Raw genomic sequence first — 24,905 nt, 5'->3', positions numbered from 1 at the left:
CGAAGATGGCTTCTGAAATAGTTCTCGCCCTCATCAGATCTCTGAATATATCCAGCTGGGCCTCAGCGTGAATCCACTCCTCGTATAAATCTTGAGGAACATTAGGGAAATTAGAAAGATGGGAAGAGGATGGCCGAGCCAATAATTGTGCCTTCTCGGCCTCCAGAGCGGCGACTCGATCAGAAAGGCCAGAAGCCTCATTCTCTAGTTCTCCAATCCGTTCATCAAACCGCTCTTCTTTGAGTCTGGCCGTCTCCAAGGCATTCTCTCGCTCGGAATGGAGAACACGAATCACTATCTCTAAAGCCTCCATTTTCCTCATAGCCCGCGACCGAGCTAACTCCGCCTTTTCGAGATCCGTTGTCCTCTCCGCGACCTCACCACTTAAAGCATCAGCTTTGAATTCACACTCCTTGAGCTCGACGTGCAACGAGAGCACCTGGGCTTGGAGATCGCCACACTGGGCTTTGAGCCCCTTACTAACCTCCAGCTCCTCATCTTTGTCCCTTAGCGCCCCCTCAAGAACGATGCATTTTTCAATGACCTTCACTAGCTCGTCGTCCTTTTCCTTCAGCTCGTCTCGGAGAGCTTGGAAACCGCCCTCGTCAAACCTCCTGCAAATCTCACGATACTTACTGCGGTACTCGCGGTATTTTCTCTCCATATTAAAAACAATAGCCTTACGCCTATCCGCTCTTCGGACGCATTCAATTTCCAAAATCACGATCTGAAAGAAAGAGAAAAGGAAAACGAAGAGTAAGAACGAAACAAACTTTGAACTTGACAAACAAAAACGAGAGATATCGAAAAGCTTACCCTAAGAGCGAGGCCGACTATGCTCCTAGATAAGGTAGCATCATTCAGCTTTTCGAGGATTTTACCCTCCATATCAGAACAGAGGGGACCAAGGAAAGGGACCACGTTCTCTGTGTTGACCAACAAATCCCGATCCATGGGGATCGCAATGGTCCGCATGGACCCTTCCAACCTTACTTCAAGTCGGGTAAATCCCTCCCCCATCATCCTCACCTCGTCGGCATCCACATCAGAGCCCGTCTAGTAACCATCCTCGTTTACACACTTTCCTTTTATGTCGGCCATCGAAGAAGGACCCTCGGCCGATCGTGAGGCCGATGGCTCATCCTGCCGCAAAATATCAGAGACTCTCACCGATGGCCCTTCAGCTTCCATCATTGTTTCAGGAAGAGACATACCCTCTACGACTTCAGTCGATGGCAGAACCACAGGCGATAGCTTGGCATCATCTTCAAGCTTTATGGTCGCCGTTTCACGGATGACAAAATCGCCCATCACTGCATCCACTACCCGGGCAGTCCCATCACCTACATCCACCGATCTCCTCTTACGGGGAACCAAATCCCCATCACTCGATGATGACTCCTCTTTCTCGTCCACTAGATGAAGCAAAAGGGAAGCCGGAAGCTCCGTTGACGATATATCCGTGGGCGTAGAAGAAGCCGGTACGGAAGCAGCAGTAGGTATGGCCGACGAACGAGTATACCTGGCCACAGTAGAAGAACGAACAGAAGAAGATGACCGAGCAAGCCTAGCCATGGTCACAGCAGGAACATACTCCAAAGAAGCAGCCTTTCTCTTACGAAATGCAGGAGGAGAAGCCCTCGGCCTCCTCGAAGATCCTCGAACTGAAAAGGAATGATCGAAGGTCGTCACCACCAGTAATAAGATATAGCGTGCAAGCGACTATGCAGTCAAAACAGAAAACAAAAATATATATATAATCGACAAACTCACCGGCCAAGGAAGAAGCAGGCCCGAACCTCTTAAGAAAGCAAGGCCACTCACAAATCCCCACAGTGTGAGGCAGAATCCAGTCAACCCAGTCGGAAATGTCCCCGACCAAAGGAGGAGGCATAGCCTTGGCTATATAAAGAAGAGACAAAATGTTAGAGCCTACGACTAGAAATAGATAAATTAAACTTTTCACAAAAAACGGATACTTACGAGCACGATTCCAAGTCTCATGAAAGTCGTCCGCGTTGGCCACTACGTCTTTGGTTCTAATGAAAAAGTAGTTGAGCCAGAACTGACGATTCTCTTTGTCATCCATCTTCACCACCAAGCGTTTACCTCCTCGGTGGCGAAGATGCAACATCGTCCCCCTATAAAAGCTAAGGGCGAAGAGATGCATCAGATAGCGGAGTGTGACCTTGACCCCGGCCAACTCGGCGAATTTTAAGAACATCCTAATAAGCTTATAGATGTATAGAGAGAGTTGGGCCGGGCAGACACCGTAATAGCGGCAAAATTCCTCCGCCAATGGGAGAAAGGGGAGAATATAGCTGACCTGGAAAGGATACGCATAGAACGCGCAATATCCGGGGTAGTGGATTTGCACCACGTCGCGTCCTGCTAGGACCAAATCGATATGGGAAGGAATGTTGAATTTTTCCATAAGCTCGGCCAGATCGGCCTCTTCCATCACCGATTCCAAGACTTCACGCTCACCTTCAGGCGCCTTCAAAAAATCGGACCTAACTTTCTCACTACGAGGGATTATTTCTTCTACCGTAGGAAAATTCTCTTCTTCAGTGGTGACAGAGACCCTATCAGCATGAGGGGGTATAAGCACCGCCAAAGGGACAGGGTCAGTTGCCATACCAAAAATAGAGGGTACATAAGCCATGTTGTTAAGGGAAGATGCTCGAGAAAGAAAGTGTTAGAAGCGGCAAGAATCACTAAAACCAGTAAGAAAGTACGCAACAATGGAGGAAGAAGAAAAAGGCAAAGGTTTTTGAAAAGAACAGACACAAAAATGGGGGAAGAAGAAGAAGACACAGACTTTCTGATGCAAGGGTTTCATAAAGATGGAAACGTTACCCGCACACCCCTATATTCAAGCACCGAAACCAAGGAATTAATCCATTATTACTTGGCACTGTAACCGAAGTGGTAGATTCAATCAGAAGACGCGCGCGAAACGAACCAATGTATCGGGAAATCGCGTAATAATGACGCCTGTCACCATGACGTCAGCGTGATTCGTGGGACATATGACCCAAAAATTACGGCTCACAAAGGGACACGCTGACAACTTGCCGCAATCATCACGACTCGTTCATACCATCTAAATGCTTCGACCACATTACATGATATCCATTCATCGAGCCCGCCTGAGGCCGGCCTCAATAAGCGGAGGGACTAACTATATAGGTCAAAACATGCCCTAAAATATTTAGGGTAATGCAACATTAAGGAAAGAATCAGTCGAGGTCGGCCAGGGAACAACGAGGTTCGTAGTAAATATGAAAACAATGGCCGAGGTCGAGCACCATTGACAGAACAACAACGGCTAGTTTTTTAAATAGGATATTGAAGAGAACTATTAGGGTTTGTTAGAGACAGGTCACAAATAAATAAGGAGATACTTAAGGAAAAAAGGAGGTAATATTCACTTGATAAGAACACTTTTCTGAAGAAGATTCTCTTACTATCTCTCGTAAAGAAACAAAGACTACCTTTTTATCAAGATTCTTGCACATATTATTCCACACTTTTCCACCAAATCCGAGAATAATTCGAATAAATCTTGATTTATCTATCATTCATCATTGTCAGGAGGAACATTCGTCCAATCCATCCTTTATTGGGTGAATCATTCCTCTTATTTACTTAAATGCCATTTATTACTACTTATTGCTAGTTACACCTCATTATTGCTGATATTTTATGAACGTTTTGTGCTTATTATTATTATCAACACTTCACTCGATATGTCCCATCTCACACACGTTTTCAAGATTCGCATTTAGATTTATTATCATTAACTAGATTTAACCCGTTATTACATAAATTTGATAGTTTAACCGAAAGTTATATTTTTTGGTCAAACAGGAGGTAAAAGGTATACAGTGGAATAGCTGAGGTGAACTCAAGCTAGGATGAACATCGCTTTTATATAAGAAATTATTAATCACATTATTATGGCTCGGCTTGTTTTCTTGTATGACTATATTTTAGCTATAACTAGGCAATCCTAGGAACTTATAGCCTATTTGGCCAAGCTTCTCCAAAGGCCAAAAGTGTTTTTTTTTTTTTTTCCAAATGCATTTTTTTCTCAACTTAAGGTGTTTGGCCATTCCTTTTTTTTTGGGGAGGTGTTTGATCGAGCTTTTTTGGAAGAAAAAAATACTTTTGGGAAGAAGCAGAAGCAGTTTCAGAGAAGCAGAGAAAAGTAGCTTCTTTCTAAAAGTAGAAGCAGAATCAGTTTTGACTCTTCTTCTTACCAAAAATACCCTTAACAAAATATAGTATATACCAAAATAACCATTAAATCTAAAACTTAGGATATTAATGTATAAGTATTTCTTCTTATTTTTAGGATAGTTTTCTAAATATATAGTGACTTTAATGGTGAATGATTTTATATTTGTTGAATGATTTTTAATATATTTGAATAACATTAAAAGAATTAAAGTACTTCTTAATTTTATTTTCATATTTTACTTAAATAAAATGAAAAAATTTAATTATTGCCTGTAATAACAAATTTTTTAAGATTATTTATTTACTTATAATATTAACTATTAAGTAAATCTATGCATGTCCTTATTTGTAATTTGATACTTAAAAGCACTTTTTGAAAAGCTTGGCCAGACACAAATTATTGCTCAAAAGTACTTTTCGGAGTGATTAACCAAACACAAATTGCTTCTCTCAAAAAGTACTTTTTTCGAAAGCACTTTTGAAAAATACAGTTCTCAAAATAAGCTGATTTTTCCAGATTGGCCAAACATGCTATTAGCTTGTTTAGTCCATCATTTGCTTTAGTGTGCTATCTTGTCAAAGGAAAAAGGATACAAAACCATGGCTACCTCTACTAAAAAATCCAACCAAAATCTCTCAATAAGTTTACCTTCAAGATCTCATCCCAACACCCAAGGAATTGAAGAAGAGCTTAACAAGCTTCAAACATGGGAAAGATCAGGTGCATTAACCACAGAGTCCATATGCAATGGCCTCTCTGGATTTGAAGAGTTGCACAACTGCATGGACCACTGCCTTAACTTGCCACTCACCCTTCAGGTCCTCTCTCAACATCAAAAAGAGAAATGGTTTTATGAGTTATTGGACAGTTCCGTGGGAATTCTTGATATTTATAACAAGTTAATGGCTAATTATTGTCATCTTATTGAAATAGAACACCAGGAGAAAATTTCAATTCACTTCATAAGACCAATTGGTGTAAAAGCAAGCTAAGAGGGAAGGAAATAGAAGCTGCTCAGTACCGACCTCTAGCATGGGACATCCTCCACCAGACACCTCTTAGACTTATTTATTTCTAACTGATAATTAAAAACAATTGTTTGGTGCAAGTAAGATTGAAGTACGTTTGGCAATAATAAAAACGTGTTGTGTAAGGGTCCACTTCATGTTACCTGTGGATTGCAGGGAACATTAGAAGAACAGGCCACTCGTGCACAGCTATTAAAAAATCATACCACCTTCTTCCATTATATGTCTCAAGCACCACAGCTATCTACACTTGACATTTAATGTTGAACGCGAAGTTCTTGAGCAGACGCGCCATTCGTGTGCCAATTTGAATATTGGCTAACTCTCCCAACGTCAATTAAGCCACATGGTAAGCATCTTAATTGCTATATATCCGGTAGCAATGGCACAATGCTTGGGCAGCCAGGAGGGAGCTGACCTGTAACTGAAGCCCCATATGAAGGCAAAGTCACATTATTTTTTCAATTCCACGACAGTGAAGCCTAAAGAAATGACAATTGATTATAGCCTTTGTTTGCCAAATGAATATCATATCAGTTCACCAAATTCAAAGGCATACCCACATGGCCACATTACAATCACATGCTCAGCGTCCCACTTTTGTGCCTAACTACCTCTATAAATAACCTTGTTTTGATGTTCATTGCTCATCAGGAAATTTAGTCTCTTCTCACAAAGAAAAAAAGAAAAAACAAAGAGCCATGGCTACTTTCCCTTTTTCCAAAACGAAGCCTTTTCGATCAATCAGTTTGCCTGTCAGATCACACCCTACAACTCAAAGGGTTGAAGAGGTGCTGAATAAGCTCAATGGATTTGAGACATCAGCTGCACCAACAGCAGAAACAATCTGTAACAGCTTACTCGGTTTGGAGGAGTTACAAAAGTGTATGGATGATCTTCTTAACTCGCCTCAAACTCTTCAGATACTTTCCCAACACCAACAGGGGGAATGGTTTGAGGAGTTGCTGGAAAAATCAGTTAGGATTCTTGATATTTGTGGCGCTACAAGGGAAATTGTCTCTCAATATAAGGAAAATGTTAGAGCTCTTCAATCCTCACTCAGAAGACGAAAAGGAGATCCCAGTGCAGAAGCTGGAATCACAAGATTCACCACTTTCAGCAAGAAAATGAAGAAGGACGCCAAAAGATTGGTCTTGGCTTTGAAACAAGTGGATTGTGAGACTCTCAGTCTCACCTCAGCATTACTGGACGCAGATCAGGAGACAATAGCTGTGATTAGAGCACTAAGGGAAGCCAATGCAATTTGTATTTTGGTTATCCAATATATCTTGTCTTTTTTGTCTGTGCCACTTTTGAAGCCAAAGCAACCAAAATGGTCATTGGTTTCAAAATTGACAAACAACGGAAGAAGAGAACAAGAAGGCCTAGAAAACAGCACGAACTTGGAAACAAGATTTGAGACTGTTGAGGCTCAACTTGACAGCATTGAAAAGGGATTGGAGGGAACATTTAGGAGCCTGATTAGATCAAGAAGCTTGCTCCTGAATGTTTTCTCCTGCTAATCTGGATGTTCCTACTCCATTAACTGTATAGTTCACCATATTCTGTACATGAACAATTTTGTACCTATGCAATACACAAATTGAAAAATTATACTTCAAACTTCTTGTATCTTTCGCTCTGTCTGGCTTATCTGACTCCCTTCTCCCCCTACCTGAGAAACATCTATCTGAAAAGAAAAAAAATCAGATGTGATATGCATCTCACGGGTTACAACTTAGAAGACAGCTTAAAGTTTCCTGAACAGAACTTATAAAACTTGCTTGAGCTTGGATTTTCCAACAAGATGCCTATAGTAGATGCATTTTCTAATAACAGATTTTCATTGTATCCTGTGAATTGATTCAATAAGTTAATTTAGCAACTATGTGTTACCCCATTACCGGCACAACGTAGTAATTGTTCAAAATTATTCTTAAACATTTAGAGATGGATCAGGGAAGATGAAAGAAATTATTGGTTTATGAAAGTCCTAAAAAATTAATGAGCCACCCGTGCACAGCTATGTAAAAATAAACTGTCGTCTGGGGTATCTTAGAAAACAGTCAGTTTCAGAAAATTGTAGTAGTAGTAAGTTTCCTCGTTAGCTGTGGGCTGTGAGCATGTGGTGCAATTATGGAATATGTAATCTACAAAGCCAACAAGCCAAACATGTACTCCCTCCGTACACTTTTACTTGCCCACTATTCTAAAAATAAATTTTTAATATTACTTGTCCACTTTCATATATCAAGAGAAAAATATTTTATTTTTCATATTTTGTCTTTCGCATTAATTATTCACTCCAAATCATTTTTCAAATCAATTAAGATTATAGACCAATTAATATGAGTATCATAATAAATTATGTAATTTATTTATTACTTTTGATGAAATATGCAAAACAATAGTGGACAAAAGTGAACCGCCCTAAAAATATCAAATTACTAATGGAACAGAACGAGACACCAACTAAGCAAAGCCACATAATTCATTTTATTCCGAGACTTAAAAACAAATGATTTGATCCTTTATTCGACAAATGCATTGAAGGTCACAAAACAATGGGCCATACGCGTGGCCACTTTATTAACACATGCTCTTCTTCTCTCCAATGCCTAGAGTATTAAATGACCTTACTTTGAGCTTACTGCTTATCACAAAGGTTATCCCTCTTCTCCCAAGCAAAAACAAACAGCAAAAACCAAGTAGCATTTGAATTGTTAAAATTTGTTAGGTCTGAAACTCAATAAAGGCATAATATAAACTTGAAGAATTAACTAAACATATTTGAGATTTACTTTGCTTTGAGAAATGAATGCAAGAATTCTTCTCAATAGTCTTTATTGAAATGTTCATGGTGTAATAATATAGGCCAAGGATTGTTACGTTAAAAACTCAAAGCTTAATGATATTACAGATGTGCTTAGTGATATGATTCAGGAACACAGTATCTTTCAGTGTTGTTTCATTATCATTGCATGATTAATTGTTCAAGTTAAAATTTGCGAGCGGTGCAGCTATCCTCAGGGGCGAAGCTATTTTGGCCCAAGGTCAACTGACCACCCTTCGCCGAAAATTTATATTACGTATAAGGTAAAATATTACTTATTATTGATTAAAAATAGATTTTGAACACCCTTGTATAGGCCAATGGTAAAGGGTGTTAAAAATTTGAACACCCCTTTGTATACATGTATAATGCTGTATATACATGTATCAAAATAGTACTAAAGTTATATTATATATAGTTCACGAAAGTTGTCTTTTAAGTTGTATGATATTACAGCTGTATTATTTTTATATCCATATTGTATGAAATTATAAATAAGTTTCATTACCCAACCTCAATGAGTGAATAAATTTCATGTTTTGGGAGAAAATAATCTAAAAATTGGAAATGATTTTTCAGTCATCATGATTTCATTTGAATCACTAAATTTTTTCCCCCTAATTTAGAGGATACTTCACAATCTACGATCAATGGTAGCAATCGGAATATGTGGTATTTTGTAAGAATTGATGGCAGCAATATGTGACATAAATTGGCAGCAAATCAAAAGAAGAGGGAGGCAACAGAAGAAGAGGGAGAAGGGGGAGGAGCGAAAAAAAAAGGAAAAATGTGTAACACTACTAAAAAACTGTCAAAAAGCGTACAAGATATTCCGACCGACATTGGTCAGAAAGAAATACCGATCGAAATCGGTCGGAAACAAAGTAAATTGGTCGAAAAAATCAAATAAAAAAATTATAAATAAGAATACCAACCGCAGTCGGTCGGTTTCTGTGGTACCACAAAAAAGAAAGTTTGTTTTATCTGACACAGTTGAGATTTTCGACCGATTTCAGTCGGCAAATGGTCAATCTTTGACCAAAGACTGGTCAGACTTGCATACTATCTACAAAAGAAATGATTAATTAAAATAATTATAGAATACCAACCGATGTCGGTCGAAATTTTTAATTTAATTTTTTCCGCCCTACGTCAATTCTTTTTTATAATAAATAATTATTTATCATATAATTATAAAATTTCCGACCGATATCGTTCGAAAATACTAAATTGTATTGTCACGACCCAAACCGTAGGGCCGCGACGGGCACCCAATGCCTAACTCACCAAGTACCAACATAACGTATCCTTCACGAGGTAGCTTATGCTTTTTTTCCATCCTCACTACCTGGTTTATAGTAGAACCTGGAGAATATGAACTTCTCACATTCTTCTTTTTGGTACGTTGTTATGAGCAGCTCTGGTGCTTGATCTTGGGTATGAGGTATGGATCGAATCATGATAAATAAAGTTCGGTATACACACACACACACACACACATACACACACACACACATACCTGCACAATAAGTGCAGAAGTGTAGTATGAGTACGTAAATCAACACGTATCCAGTAAGTATCTAGCGTAACCCCGGAGAAGTAGTGATAAGTGGTCGACATCAACACTTACTAGTGGCACTACATCTTATAACACTATACATTTTATTTTTAAATAAGTTACCGGCCGAAATCGGTCGGTATTAGTGGTCAAAATGGTCAAACACTTATACACCCACACACACATATGTGTGTATGTGTGTGTGCGCGTGTGTGTATGTATATGTATATATTGTTGTTGCTACAACTTAAGTTTTAATATAGCACTACATCTTATAGCACTAAATATTTAATTATTTTTTAATAAGTTACATATATAAATCGGTCGGTATTAGTGGTCAAAATGGTCAAACACTTATAGATTATTGTTACTTACAATCTACGTATATATAACATCCTAAATTGAATATATATTTATATACATACACATACAATATATTTTTATATATATATATATATATATATATACATATATCAGTTAAGCAAATCACATTTTATTTTTATTGGTATATCGAAATCGGTCGGTATTATTGGTCAAAATGGTCAAACACACACACACACACACACACACACACACACACACACACACACATATTGCACACATACACACACATGAATATATATACAACAACATATACTCGGTCAAATCACACGATTGGAGAATATATATATATATATATATATATATATATATATATATATATATATATATATATATATATATATATATATATATATATATCAGTTATATATTAAATATTATAAATTGACAAAAATCGACCGACTTCGGTCGGTATTCTAATTAAATTAATTTTAAAAATAATTTAAAATTAAAATACCGACAGATTTCGGTCGGATATGTGTAGTCAAACGGTCAAAAGGAACTTAAATATACCGACCGCATTTTCCGACCGAAGTCGGTCAGAAAATTCTAATTAAGGGTGCCAAAGAACGGTTTCTTCCCCAATTTTTCTCTTTACTCTTTCTTCCACATCCATAAACCCTTCCAAAATCCCAGCCAAATCACCTCACCAGTCCCTTCTCACCCAAAATCAAACATCCCTACTTCGTCTCTCCCGCGCCACCACTACTTCTCCGCCACCACTGCCGCGCCACCACTGCTCCTCCGCCACTGCCGCGCGACTCCCAAAATCATACCTCTCTCCTCTCTTTGAAGGTTAGTTATCTACATTTGTTAATTTTAGTTATTTAAATTCTTTCAATTGTATAAACTAGGGTTTACAATTTGGGATTTTTGGGACTTTGAGATTTTGTAACTAAAGTTTATTATGTAACTTAATTCTATATATTAATTTAAATTATGATTAATATAACATGTAATGTATTTATTTTTTATGTAGATGGAATATTGTAGTTGGACTTTTAGGGCACATTAAATTATGTTTTAGGATTTATTAATTATGATTAATAGTAAGTGGGTTAGTCTAATTGAATGACTTAACTAATTAAATATTCTAGTGTTTGACTATGTTGTACTTTATAACTAAATTTTATTATGTAACCTAATTCTATAAATTAATTTGAATTCTGATTAATATAACATGTAATGTATTTGTTTTTTATGTAGATGGAATATCGTAGTTGGACTTTTAGGGCACATTAAATTATGATTTAGGGTTTATGTAACGACCCGACTAGTCGTTTAGAGAATTGACGTCCCCTTTAGCAGCTTAAGTTCCCGATCAACTTTGTAATGTGTATTATGACTTGTGTGTATGGTCGAGTTTGATTTTCGGATGATACAGGATTAAATTGAAAGAACAATTCTTTATTTTTTTGAAGTTTAAGTGAAAAGAATTGACCGGGAGTTGACTTTATTGTTATCAGAGTTAGAATCTGATTGTGGAAATTTGAATAGGTCCGTTATGTCATTTATGATTTATGTACAAGTCAATCGGGCTTGATTTGATAGGTTTCGGCATCGAATGTAGAAGTTGGAATTCGATAGTTTCATTTAAGCTTGAATTGGGGTGTGATTCATGTTTTTAGTATCGTTTGATGTGATTTGAGGCATCGACTAAGTTCGTATGATATTTTAGGACTTTTTGGTATATTTAGTTGAGGTCTCGAAGGCCTCGGGTGGATTTCGGATAGTTAACGGAATTTAATATGAATGTTTCTAGAATGTTTCGACATCGTTTCTTCAAGAATAAATGGTATAACATTAAGTAAATAAGCTCCAAATTCAGTTTTGATTGAAGCATTAGATCCGTATTGAAATTTCGGATCCATAGGAAAAAGATTCATCGAATTCGGGGTATCGTATGAGAGAGTTATGCCCATTTCAATGTCGAAAAAGATTTCCCATCGCCGCCAGCGTCCAGGGTAGTGTGGGGCGCTAGCCCTGGCGCTGGAAATTTTTGGGATTCTGGAAACGGCACCACAGGCAGCGCTCCACGCCACTTGTGACGCTACAGACATAAACCCCTATAAACGGAGAGTTTTGCCATTTTTAACAAAAAATAGAGTTGGGGAGCTCGGTTTGGATGATTTTCAGAGGTGTTTTCCACAAATTTGAACTGGGTAAGTATTCTTTATCCTAAATCATTTATATATCATGATTCCATACTTATTTATATCATGAATCCGTAAATTTAATTGAAGAAAATCAGATTTTTGTAAAATCTTCCAAAAATATAAAATGAAGATTTGAAAGGCAATCCGATGTCGGAATTCGATAATTTTTATATAGTTGAACTCGTATCGGAATGGGTTTTTGGATTCCGTGATTTTTCATCGGGTTCCAAAAAGTGGGCCCCACGTAGAATTTTGGTTGACTTTTACGAAAATGACTTAAATTATGTCTCTGTCGAATTGTGAATAATTTCTAAAGCTCAATTTGAATTGTTGGTAAATAAATTGCTAGGTTTGATTGGTTTGGAGACAAATTCGAAAGGCAAATCCGTGGTTGAGCTTTGAGTCGATTTTTGGTTTGAGGTAAGTATCTTGCCTAATATTTAGTGTGAGAATTACCCCTTAGGCATTGAGTTGTATGTGCCATTTATGTAATATGAAAGCCATGTGCGCGAGATGACGAGTACGTACTCGGGCTTATATGTACAAATTTTATTGCTTTAAAGTATTAGGCATTTTTATTTATTACATTGGAAATTACTGGCATATATTAATCCGTATTTGTCATGCCTCATTTTTTGGCTGTCGAATTTGTTTTATATGATAATTTGGTGTGATAGCTACTTTAATTTTTATGTGAATTCCGTGAGCTTCTTGAGTTGACATTTCCTGACAATTATTACATTATGGATTGTCCATATGCAAATAATTAATTGAATAAGTTAAAAAAGATGCGTTAATATATTTATCAGAAATTTGGATTTAAGAAGAGGTTGTTCTTGCTGAGTTATTCTTCCATCCTTGGGGTTGCATATTTACTTTTGGGACTATGATGTGGTTCCTCGGGAGATCCCCCTGTCACATATTTACATTTGGGACTACGAGACTGTCACGATCCGAAATTCTCACCTCCGGACCGTAATGGCGCCTAATATTTCACTTGCTAGGCAAGCCAACGTTAGAATAACATTATCCATTTTTAAAACAAATTTTAAATTTATTAATAACAAGGAAGCAAATGCGGAAGCAATTTTGAAATAATCCATAATAATAACGGTATTTATATACCATCCCAGAATTGGTGTCACAAGTGCACGAGCTTCTAGAATAAATACAAATAAAGGTCTGAATAAAATAAAGCTGTCTGAAAATAAACACACAGCTAAAGTACAATAGACGGGGACTTCAGAACTGCGGACGCCATGCAGTTATACCTCAAGTCTCCTCTGATAGCTGAAATCCGAGCAAGTCTATGGTACGCCGCTGGGACCAACTCTAAAATTTGCACAAGAAGTGCAGAGTGTAGTATCAGTACAACCGACCCCATGTACTGGTAAGTGCTGAGCCTAACCTCGACGAAGTAGTGACGAGGCTAAGGCGGTTCACTTACATTAACCTGTACGCAATATTAGTAACAACAACAATAATAGAAATAAATCAGGTAATTCATTTATAATAATTGAAGGCAACTCAACAATCATAACCAATTATCATTTCCATTATTTCTGTTACAGTGTGCAACCCGCTCTCACAATATATCCACATTCAGTTCTGTTGCGGCGTGCAACCCGCTCCTCCAACATATTCCTTTTAATCAAGTCTGTTGCGGCGTGCAACCTGATCCTCCAATATTGAACTTTTTAACAAGTCTGTTGCGCCGTGCAATCCGATCCTCCAATATTGACTTTTAATAAATCTGTTGCGGCGTGTAACCCGATCCTCCAATATTGACTTTTAATAAGTGTGTTGCGGCGTGCAACCTGATCCTACTATATTGACTTTTAATAAGTCTGTTGCGGCGTGCAACCCGATCCTCCAATATAGACTTTTAATAAGTCTATTCCGGCGTGCAACCCGATTCTCCAATATAGACTTTTAATAAGTCTATTGCGGCATGCAACCCGGTCCTCTAATATAGACTTTTAATAAGTCTGTTATGGCATGCAATGATCAGCAAATACCTCACACGAGACACCATAGAGGTAATGCCTCCAAATCTTCAACGCATGAATAATGGCTGCCAATTCTAAGTCATGAACGTGATAATTCTTCTCGTGAACTTTCAACTGCCGCGACGCATATGCAATTACCTTGCCATTTTGCATTAATACTGTACCAAGCCCAATGTGAGATGCATCACAATATACCATATACGATCCTGAACCTGTGGGTAATACCAATACTGGCGCCGTAGTCAAAGCGGTCTTGAGCTTCTGAAAGCTCAACTCACACTCGTATGACCATCTGAATGGAACACCTTTCTAGGTTAGTCTGGTCAATGTGCTTGAGATAGATGAAAACCCTTCCACGAACCGACGATAATAACCTGCCAAACCCAGGAAACTCTGGATCTCTGTAACTGAAGTAGGTCTAGGCCAATTCTGAACAGCCTCAATCTTCTTAGGATCCACCTTTATGCCTTCTGCCGATATAACATGTCCCAAAAAGGCAACTGAGTCTAACCAAAACTCACATTTTGAAAATTTGGCATATAACTGATTATTCTTCAATGTGTGAAGCACACTTCGAAGATGCTGCTCATGCTCCTCTCGACTGCTGGAGTAAATCAAGATATCATCAATGAATACAACCACAAAAGAATCCAAATAAGGCTTGAACACCCGATTCATCAAATCCATAAATGCTGCTGGAGCATTTGTCAACCCAAATGACATCACTAGGAACTCGTAATGCCCATACCGAGTCCGAAAAGCTGTCTTAGGGACATCAGATGCCCTAATCTTTAACTGATGGTAACCAGATCTCAAATCAATTTTCGAAAATACCTTGGCACCCTGAAGCTGATCAAATAAGTCATCAATTCTTGGCAGCGGATATTTTTTTTTGATAGTGGCCTTGTTCAACTGCCGATAGTCTATACACATCCGCATCGAGCCATCTTTCTTCTTTACAAATAATACTGGTGCACCCCAGGGCAAGACACTGGGTCTAATGAATCCCTGATCAAGAAAGTCTTGTAACTGCTCTTTCAATTCTTTCAACTCTGAAGGGGCCATATGGTAAGGTGGAATAAAAATGGGCTGAGTGCCCGGAGCCAAATCAATACAGAAGTCAATATCTCTATCGGGTGGCATCCCCGGCAGATCTGCAGGAAATACTTCTGAAAATTCATGAACAACTGGCACTGAGTCCATAGAAGGGACATCCGCACTGGGATAGCGAATATAAGCCAAATAGGCTAGACATCCTTTCTCTACCATATGCCAAGCTTTCATATTAGAAATAACCCTGCTAGTAGAATGGTCAGGAGTTCTTTTCCACTCTAACCGAGGTAACCCTGGCATAGCTAGGGTCACTGTCTTGGCATGACAGTCCAATATAGCATGATAAGGAGACAACCAATCCATACCCAAGATGAAATCAAAATCTACCATATCAAGAAGTAGAAGATCCACACTAGTTCAAAATTACCAATAGTAACCACACACAAACGGTAGACATGATCTTCTACAACAGAGCTCCCACCGTTGTCGATACACACACAGAAGCACTCAGATAATCATAAGGCACAACCAAATATGAAGCAAAATAGGAGGACACATAGGAATAAGTAGATCCTGGATCAAATAGAACTGAAGCATCTCTATGGCAAACTGGAATAATACCTGTGAACACAGCATCAGATGACTCGGCCTTAGGCCTAGCTGGAAAAGCATAAAATAGGGTCTGGGCCCCAACACTCTGAACTGCATCTCTGGGACGGCCTCTAACTGGCTGGCCTCCACCTCTAACGGTCTGACATCCACCTCTAATGGCCTGACCTCCACCTCTAATGGCTTGACCTCCACCTCTAACTGCCCGACCCCTACCTCTAGCTGGCTGAGCAGGCGGTGAAATAACCGGTGCCGGTATGATGGCACAAAAATCTTGCCGAGATCTGTTACTCGCCAATCTAGGGCAATACCTCCTGATGTGACCAATGTTCCCACACTCATAACACCCATCCTGATACCGTGGCTGCTAAAGCTGAAGCTGACCCAGATGGGTCGGATAACCACTGTAGTAACTCTGGAGTGGTGGTGCACTGATAGGAGCTGAATGTGCACTGAATACTGGCTGCCCAGAGTAAGGCATAATAGGACCGTGACTCCCTGAAGCACCGGGAGATACATGAAGTGCTGAATGAAACGGTCTGGGAGGATGACCCCTACCAAAATTACCCCGGCCTCCAGACGAGGCACCACTGTAACCACCGAACTGATGAGGCCTCTTATCGTAGCTCTGCCCTCTTTCTTGTGCAAGAACCATCTCGATACTCCTTGCGACATTAGCAGCCGCCTGAAAAGAAATCTTACTTCCAGTCTCCTTGGCCATCTAAAGTCTGATAGGGTGAGTGAGTCCCTCAATGATCCTCCTCACTCTCTCTCCCTCTATAGGTAGTAAAAGGAAAGCATGACGAGCCAAATCCACAAAACGGGACTCATACTGAGTAACAGTCATACTGCCTTGCTGTAGACGCTCAAATTACTTGCGGAATTCCTCTCTCAGTGTGATAGGGAGGAACTTCTGCAGAAATAGTTGAGAGAACTGCTCCCAGGTAAGTGCAGGTGATCTGACTGGTCGGGTCAATGTGTAATCTCTCCACCACCTCTTGGCGGAACCCGTCATCTGGAATACAGCAAAATCAACTCTATTGGTCTCAACTATACCCATGTTTTGCAGCACCTCATGGCAGCGTTCAAGATAATCCTGTGGGTCCTCAGAAGGTGTACCACTGAAGTGAACTGGAAAGAGCTTGGTAAACTTATCCAGTCTCAATAAGGCCTCAAAAAACATGGCAGGCCTATCACTGGTCTGTGCCACAACAACTGGTTGAACTACCCCAACTGGCGGGGCTGCTGGAGCCTAATTCTGGGGAGCCATCTACTCCGAAGCAGGAGTAGTGGGAGTTTGTGCTCCTCCCCCAGCCTGTGAGACGGCTGGTGCCACTGGAAATGTACCATTATGGGCCACACCCTCCATAAGGCTAACCAATCGGACTAGAGTGTCCTGAAGCACTGGAGTGGCTATTAATCATTCCGGGACCTGAACTGGTCCAACTGGTACATTCTGAACTGGGACCTCCTCCTGAAGGTCTATCTGAGGTTCTTCAACAAGTGCAGCTGCTTGAGCTCTGGACTGACCTCTACCTCGGCCTCTACCACGACCTCGGCCTCAACCTCTACCCCTGGACATAGTTGCCACCGGGGGTTCTGGTCCCTGTCCATCGGTAGATGTATTACGCGTTCTCACCATCTGCGAGAGAATAAGAGTAGAATGGTTCAATCATCGATGATAGAATAAAATCGCATGACAGAATAAGAAAGAAGTGATATTGTTCCTAAACTTCATAGCCTCTGAGAGATAAGTACAGACGTCGCCGTACCGATCCTTCAGACTCTACTAAGCTTTCTCGTGACTCGTGAGACATATATAGCCTAGTGCTCTGAGACCAACTGTCACGACTCGAAATTCCCACCTCCGGACCGTGATGGCGCCTAACACTTCACTTGCTAGGCAAGCCAACGTTAGAATAACATTATCCATTTTTAAAATAATTTTTAAATTTATTAATAACAAGGAAGCAAATGCGGAAGCAATTTTGAAATAATTCATAATAATAATGGTGTCTAAATACCATCCCAGAATTGATGTTACAAGTGCACGAGCTTCTAGAATAAATACAAATAAAGGTCTGAATAAAATAAAGCTGTCTGAAAATAAACACACAGCTAAAGTATAATAGACGGGGACTTCAGAACTGCGGACGCCATGCAGTTATACCTCAAGTCTCCTCTGATAGCTGAAATCCGAGCAAGTCTATGGTACGCCGCTGGGACCAACTCTAAAATTTGCACAAGAAGTGCAGAGTGTAGTATCAGTACAACCGACCCCATGTACTGGTAAGTGCTGAGCCTAACCTCGACGAAGTAGTGACGAGGCTAAGGCGGTTCACTTACATTAACCTGTACGCAATATTAGTAACAACAACAATAATAGAAATAAATCAGGTAATTCATTTATAATAATTGAAGGCAACTCAACAATCATAACCAATTATCATTTCCATTATTTCTGTTACAGTGTGCAACCCGCTCTCACAATATATCCACATTCAGTTCTGTTGCGGCGTGCAACCCGCTCCTCCAACATATTCCTTTTAATCAAGTCTGTTGCGGCGTGCAACCTGATCCTCCAATATTGACTTTTAATAAGTCTGTTGCGGCGTGCAACCCGGTCCTCCAATATTGACTTTTAATAAGTCTGTTGCGGCGTGCAACCCGATCCTCCTATATTGACTTTTAATAAGTCTGTTGCGGCGTGCAACCCGATCCTCCAATATAGACTTTTAATAAGCTTGTTATGACGTGCAACCCGATCCTCGAATATATTCATTATAATCAATCATGTTGCGGCGTGCAACCCGCTCCTCCAACATTTTTATTTACCAATTCTTATAGAAGAAATTTTCCCAATAAATGTAACAATTAATATAAAATTACAAGACAACAAGCATACAATAATTATGGTTTAATTATGAAGCAAACAATGACAAATAGCAAATTATTATGGAAATCAGGGAGCAAATAGGTAGTTTAATATTTAATATGCTAAATGTCAAATAACAATTAAGGCACATAATTCAAATAGCATGTAATAATTAATGCAGGAATTCAAGAGTTTATATTTCCAAAGAATAAGAGAGAAACAATTATTATAATAATTAATTTATGATTAAAAATAATTTATGATTTTTCAAGTAAGCAGGAAAATGATTAATTTGACGACGTATAGACACTCGTCACCTCGCCTATACATCGTTTACATGCAATTCACATAACAAACAATTTAAGGGTTCTATTCCCTCAAGTTAAGGTTAACCCCGACACTTACCTTGCTTTGAAAATTCCAATTAATTATTAAACCACAGCTTTTCCTTTTAAATTTGCCTCCGAAAGTTTCAAATCTATTCACAAACAATTCAATATATTCAATACTAATCATAGGAATTAATTCCATATGAATTTACAAATTTTTCGGATAAAAATCCGAAATTCATTAAAATATTTGGCAATGGGACCCACGTCTCAAATCCCAAAAAGACTTGCGAAATCCGAACACCCGTTCTGATACGAGTTCAACCATACCAAATTTGTCCAATTTCGATATCAAATGAACCTTCAAATCTTAATTTTTCGTTTTTGGAAAGTTTTACAAAAATTCCAATTTCTTCCATCTAAATCCGAAATAAATGATGAATATAGACATGGATTTGTGAAATACAATCACTATATGATAAAGAACACTTACCCAGTCCGAAATTGTGAAAAACTCCTTTGAAATCGCCCCTAAGCCGAGTTATAATTGAGGGTTTGTGAAAAATGGGAAAAATCCCGTTTTTGGTTCTGTTTTAAGTCACAGGGGTCAGGCCTTCTTCGCGTTCGCGAAGGGCCTGTCGCGTTCGCGATGAGTAGCAGCCCGTGGCTTTCGCGTTTGCGAGTCCTCCTTCGTGTTCGCGAAGGTTTCCCCTCCTGGCCTTCGCGTTCGCGAGGCATAGCTCGCGTTCGCGCTGAAGGAATGATCGACCCTCCCCCAGGTGTGCCTAACACTACATGTTCGCGAGGAGATGGTTGCGTTCGCGAAGGGTAATATCCCCATCGCTTCGCGTTCGCGACCAAGCCTTCGCGTTTGCGAAGAAGAAAAATCCAGCTGCCCAGTTTACTCTTTGCGTTCGCGTGAGTACCATCGCGAACGCGAAGAAGAACATGCCAGAACACCTGCTGCAGCAAAATACCAGATTTTCGAAGTCCAAAACATCCCGTAGCCTATCCGAAACTCACCCGAGCCCTCGGGGCTCCAAACCAAACATGCACACAAGTTCTAAAACATCATACGAACTTGCTCGCATGATCGAATCCCCAAAATAACACCTAGAACTACGAATCGGACACCAAATCAAAGGAAGTTTTCAAGAAAACTTTAAAACTTATATTTTTACAACCGGGCGTCCGAATCACGTCAAATTAGCTCTGATTTGCATCAAATTCGGCAGACAAGTCATAAATATTATAGTGGACCTATACCGAGCTCCGGAACCAAAATACGGACCCGAGGTCAATAAATCCAACATCAGTAATTTCTTAGAAATCATTAAGCTTTCAAGCTTTTAACTTTTCATCAAAATTCCATAACTCGGGTTAGGAACCTCGGAATTTGATTCCGAGCATACGCCCAAGTCCCAAATCACGATACAGACCTACCAAACGTTTCAAAATACTGATCCGGGTCCATTTTCTCAAAATGTTGACCAAAGTCAACTTAGTTTAGTTTTAAAGCTCTATTTCCCATTTTAATCCATTTTTCACATAAAAAATTTCCGAAAAATTGTACGGATTGCGCACGTAAGTCGAGGAATGATAAATGGTGCTTTTAGAGGTTTTAGAACATATAATTACTTATTAAATTTAAAATGACATTTTGGGTCATCACAGAGGCGTTTACTCGGGAGATCCCCCTGTTTGCATATTTACTTTTAGGACTATGAGGCGATTCCTCGGAAACTCCCCCTACTATTGCATATTTACTTTTGGGATTGCGAGGCGATTGCTAGGGAGATCTCCCTGTTGTTGCATATTTACTATTGGGATTACGAGGCGGTACCTCGGGAGTGCTCTTGTTGTTTACCTCTATTTGCTGTGTTTTTTTCTTTCTTTAATTTCTCATTGTTCACTTCTTATTCATTCCATTATATTATTATATTTCCTGCCTTGTGTATTGCCCGTGCATTTGTGATATGAAATGTGGGCACGAGGTGTCGTGGAAATATGAAAGTGGACTGAGACCCGTAATTTTTATGATTTTGAAATGAGGTGTCACATGATGACTTTTACTTGAAAAGCATTATATTCGAAAGATTTTATTTGAAGAATTATATTCAAATGATATTTATTTGAAAGGATTATATTCGAAAGATATTTATTTGAAGGAATTATATTCGAAAAATATTTTATTTGAAAGGATTTTATTCGGAATATATTTATTTGAAGGAATTATATTCAAAAGATATTTTATTTGAAAGGATTATATTCGAAAGAGTTTATTTGAAAGAATTATATTCGAAAGATTTTATTTGAAGAATTATATTCGAAAGATATTTATTTGAAAGAATTATATTCGCAATATATTTATTTGAAAGGATTATATTCTAAAGATGTCTATTCGAAAAACTTGTAGATAAAAGATGTATATTTTGAAGGACTTGATTAATTAGTTGTGCTTGTGTTCATTATTCATTTGGGAAATATTTTTGGTGTTCTTGTTGCCTTGTTGTTTATACCACTAGTTGATTTATTGTTGCTATCACTGCCATTTGTCTTTCTATTATTTTTGTATGCTATACTCCACATGTTATTTGACTAGTGAGTGTCTTGACTGTACTTTGTCACTACTCCACCGAGGTTAGTCTTGATACTTACTAGGTACCGACTGTGGTGTACTCATACTACCTTCTGCACATTTTTGTGCAGAGCCAGGTATTGGAGATATCGGACTCGGACAGAGTTAGTGTGTTGATCGCAAGGATTCAAGGTAGAGCTGCTTGGCCGTCGCAGTCCCTTGGAGTCTTTCCATTTTATTGTACTGTCAACTCTTATTCGAACAGTATTGTATATCTGATCCTTGAGATCATTGCATGTATTCAGTTAGAGTTTGTGACTCAGTATTACCAGTCTTGGGAGGTTGTTATATTTGTTTTCGCTTTTTGGTTTCGACACTTGTAAATTATTTGTTTTAAAAAAAATAGCTTCAAATGAAATTGAAATCGGCTTACCTAGTCTTAGAGATTAAGTGCCATCAGGATGCCTGAGGTGGGATTTTGGGTCGTGACAAGTTGGTATTAGAGCTCTAGGTTCATAGGTTCTACGAGTCACGAACAAGTTTAGTAGAGTCTTGCGGATCGGTACGGAGACGTCTGTACTTATCTTTGAGAGGCTATAGAACTGTTAGGAAATTTCCACTTCTTTCATTCATGTCGTGTGAAAATTGTTGATTTTGGAATTTGAGTCTTTGTAACTCTATTATCTCACATAAGGTGAGGACACGTGCTACCGGGTCAGCTGATATCACGACCCAAAATCACGCCTATCGTGATGGCACATATCTTAATACTAGGCAAGCCGATAACCTTAATAAATCATGATTTCCTTTAATTTTGAAAACATAATACTTAAATACAATACCAAAAATCTCGCAAATACTGATACAAACACTCCCAAAACCCACTGTCACTGAGTACATGATCATCTAAATGATAACTGACTGATAAAACATTGTCTGATAATATAGAACAGTACGAAAACTAAAAGGAAAGAGAGTCAAGGTCTGCGGACGTCAAGCAACTACCTCGATAGTCTCCAATGGATAAAGCTTAAAAAAAACTAGCAATCACCGTGTCCGGAAGTACTTGGATCTGCACACGAGGTGTATGGTGTAGTATGAGTACAACCAACTCAGCAAGTAACAATACTAAATAAAGAGCTGAAGATAGTGACGAGCTTCACGGCTAAGTCCAATTACCGTAATTTCTAACATAAGAAGATAGGCATGGTTTCATGTTCAACATTTAAAACTCAAACAGTAATTTCATATCAAATTCAACTGAAACAGAAGATAATTTCTTTCAGAATTTTTTAAAACAATGATATATGACACTGAAATGCAGCAATAATGAAATCAATGCATCCTCTCAGAGTAAAAGTCACTCGGTCCTCCCATTCACTCCAACCTCACAATCACTCTTTCCTTACAGTCACTCATTCCTCTCAATACTCATCACTCGACACTCACACTCAGTAGGTACCTGCTCTCTTTGGGGGGGGGGGTGTACAAACTCCGGAGGGGCTCCTTCAGCGCAAGCACAATAACAATCCAATCATGGCATATAACAATGAAACATACTGCGGTGTGCAACCCGATCCCATAAATATCCTCACAATCAGGCTCTCGACCTCACTCAGTCATCAACCTCTCCAGTCTCTCGGGCTCTCAGAAATCATGATAAGCAGCCCAAATATCAATGATATGATACATCAATAATGAACAATAGAGACTGAGATGTAATGTGCAAGTAAAACTGTGACTGAGTGCAAAAAAATAATTTAGCAGATAATTTACATGTACACGGCCTCTGTGGGTCCCTACAATGTCAACACACGTCTTAATCATGATTTATAGTTCGATTTCTCAAATACGTAGAAAATGTACGGATATCAACAAATTATTCAACCATACAGTTACATGGAATTTATCAAGTCATAATTCCTACGGTGCATGCCCACACTCCCGTCACCTAGCATGTGCGTCACCTCAAAACCAATCACATATCACAAAATCCGTGTTTTCATACCCTCAGGACCAAATTTATAACTGTTACTTACCTCAAACCGTGAAATTCTTTATTCTGCAATGCCTTTTCCTCGCGAATCGGCCTCCAAACGCCTCGAATCTAGCCATAAATAATTTGATTCAGTCAATACAAATTATAGGAATTAATTCCATATGAAAATATTAATTTTCCAACATATATCCGAAATTGCACCAAAAAAACGCCCGTGGGGCCCACATCTCGGAACCCGGCAAAACTTATAAAATAAAAATGCTCATTCAAACCCGAGTCCAATTATACAAATTTTACCAAATTCCGACATCAACTTGACCCTCAAATCTTCAAATTAAACCAAGAGGGTTTTTTAAATTTTCCAACTTAATTTACCGTTTAATTGTTAAAAACAACCATGGATTTAGGTAATTTGACCAATATTGAGTTAAGAACACTTACCCCAATGTTTTCATTTAAAATCTCCTGAAAATTGCCTCCTTCCGAGCTCCAATTCGTCAAAAATCCCATTTTCAGAACTTAAACTCTCTACCCAGCGATTCCTTCTTCACGAACGCAGCCTTTGCCTCACGTTCGCGAAGCACAAAATTCTGCTGCCCCAATTTCTTCTTCGCGAACGCGAGATCCTACTCGCGAACACAATGGTTAACGACCTCAGGCGTTCGCGAACGCGAAGGCTCTCACGCGAATGCGTTTGGTCCAACCCCAGCTCCCTCTCTTCTTCGCGAACGCGACAACCCTCTCGCGTTCGCGATGCACAACCTGCCCAACCCTTCGCGAACGCATCCTCTCCTTCGCGAACGCAAAGAGCATATCTTGCCTATCCCTCAGTTCCTCTTCATGAATGCGAGACTCCTCTCGAGAACGCGATGAAGGAAACCAGATAGTGCATCAGAAAAATTCCAGCAAAGCTACAAGTCCAAATATTGATCTGTTAACCCTCTGAAACTCACCGAGGCCCCCGAGACCTCAACCACATATACCAACAAGTCATAAAACATCATACGAACTTAGTCGAAACCTCAAATCACATCAAACAATGCTAAAACCATGAATCATACCCCAATTCAAGACTAATTTAGCTACGTGTTTTCAAATAATTTTCCGGACACGCTCCTAAGTCCAAAATCACCATACAGAGCTATTGGAATCATAAAACTCTATTCCGGGGTCGTTTACACATAAGTCCCCATCCGGTCACTATTTCAACTTAAGCTTTAAACCTTGGAACTAAATGTTCTAATTCATTCC

At 39.1% G+C, this 24,905-nt stretch overlaps 2 protein-coding genes across 2 annotated transcripts in view; one reads left to right on the top strand and one right to left on the bottom strand.

Annotated features, from left to right (window-relative positions):
* The first annotated feature begins 4,721 nt into the window (after positions 1 to 4,721).
* Positions 4,722 to 7,246, top strand: LOC107823092 (uncharacterized). Its single transcript, XM_016649690.2, has 2 exons — positions 4,722 to 5,223; positions 5,907 to 7,246. Exons 1-2 carry the CDS (start codon positions 4,846 to 4,848, stop codon positions 6,795 to 6,797), a joined length of 1,269 nt encoding a protein of 422 aa, XP_016505176.2. The 5' UTR covers positions 4,722 to 4,845; the 3' UTR covers positions 6,798 to 7,246.
* Positions 7,006 to 24,905, bottom strand: part of LOC142172134 (secreted RxLR effector protein 161-like) — a 31,358-nt gene continuing 13,458 nt past the window's right edge. The window contains exon 3 of the mRNA XM_075235912.1: positions 7,006 to 7,127. Coding sequence (XP_075092013.1) covers positions 7,006 to 7,127 — 122 coding nt within the window. The remainder of the gene's footprint in view (positions 7,128 to 24,905) is intronic.

This window comes from Nicotiana tabacum, chromosome 17 (assembly GCF_000715075.1).
Source record: "Nicotiana tabacum cultivar K326 chromosome 17, ASM71507v2, whole genome shotgun sequence".
Taxonomy (NCBI): Eukaryota; Viridiplantae; Streptophyta; class Magnoliopsida; order Solanales; family Solanaceae; genus Nicotiana; species Nicotiana tabacum.
The sequence above is the reverse complement of the archived record's forward strand: the minus strand, read 5'-3'. Positions and strand labels throughout refer to the sequence as shown.

Coding starts and splice junctions, on each gene's coding strand:
- LOC107823092 (XM_016649690.2), top strand. CDS start 4,846: ATGGCTACCTCTACTAAAAAATCCAACCAAAATCTCTCAATAAGTTTA. Junction 5,224..5,906: donor ACTTCATAAGACCAATTGGT/GTAAAAGCAAGC, acceptor AAATAACCTTGT/TTTGATGTTCATTGCTCATC.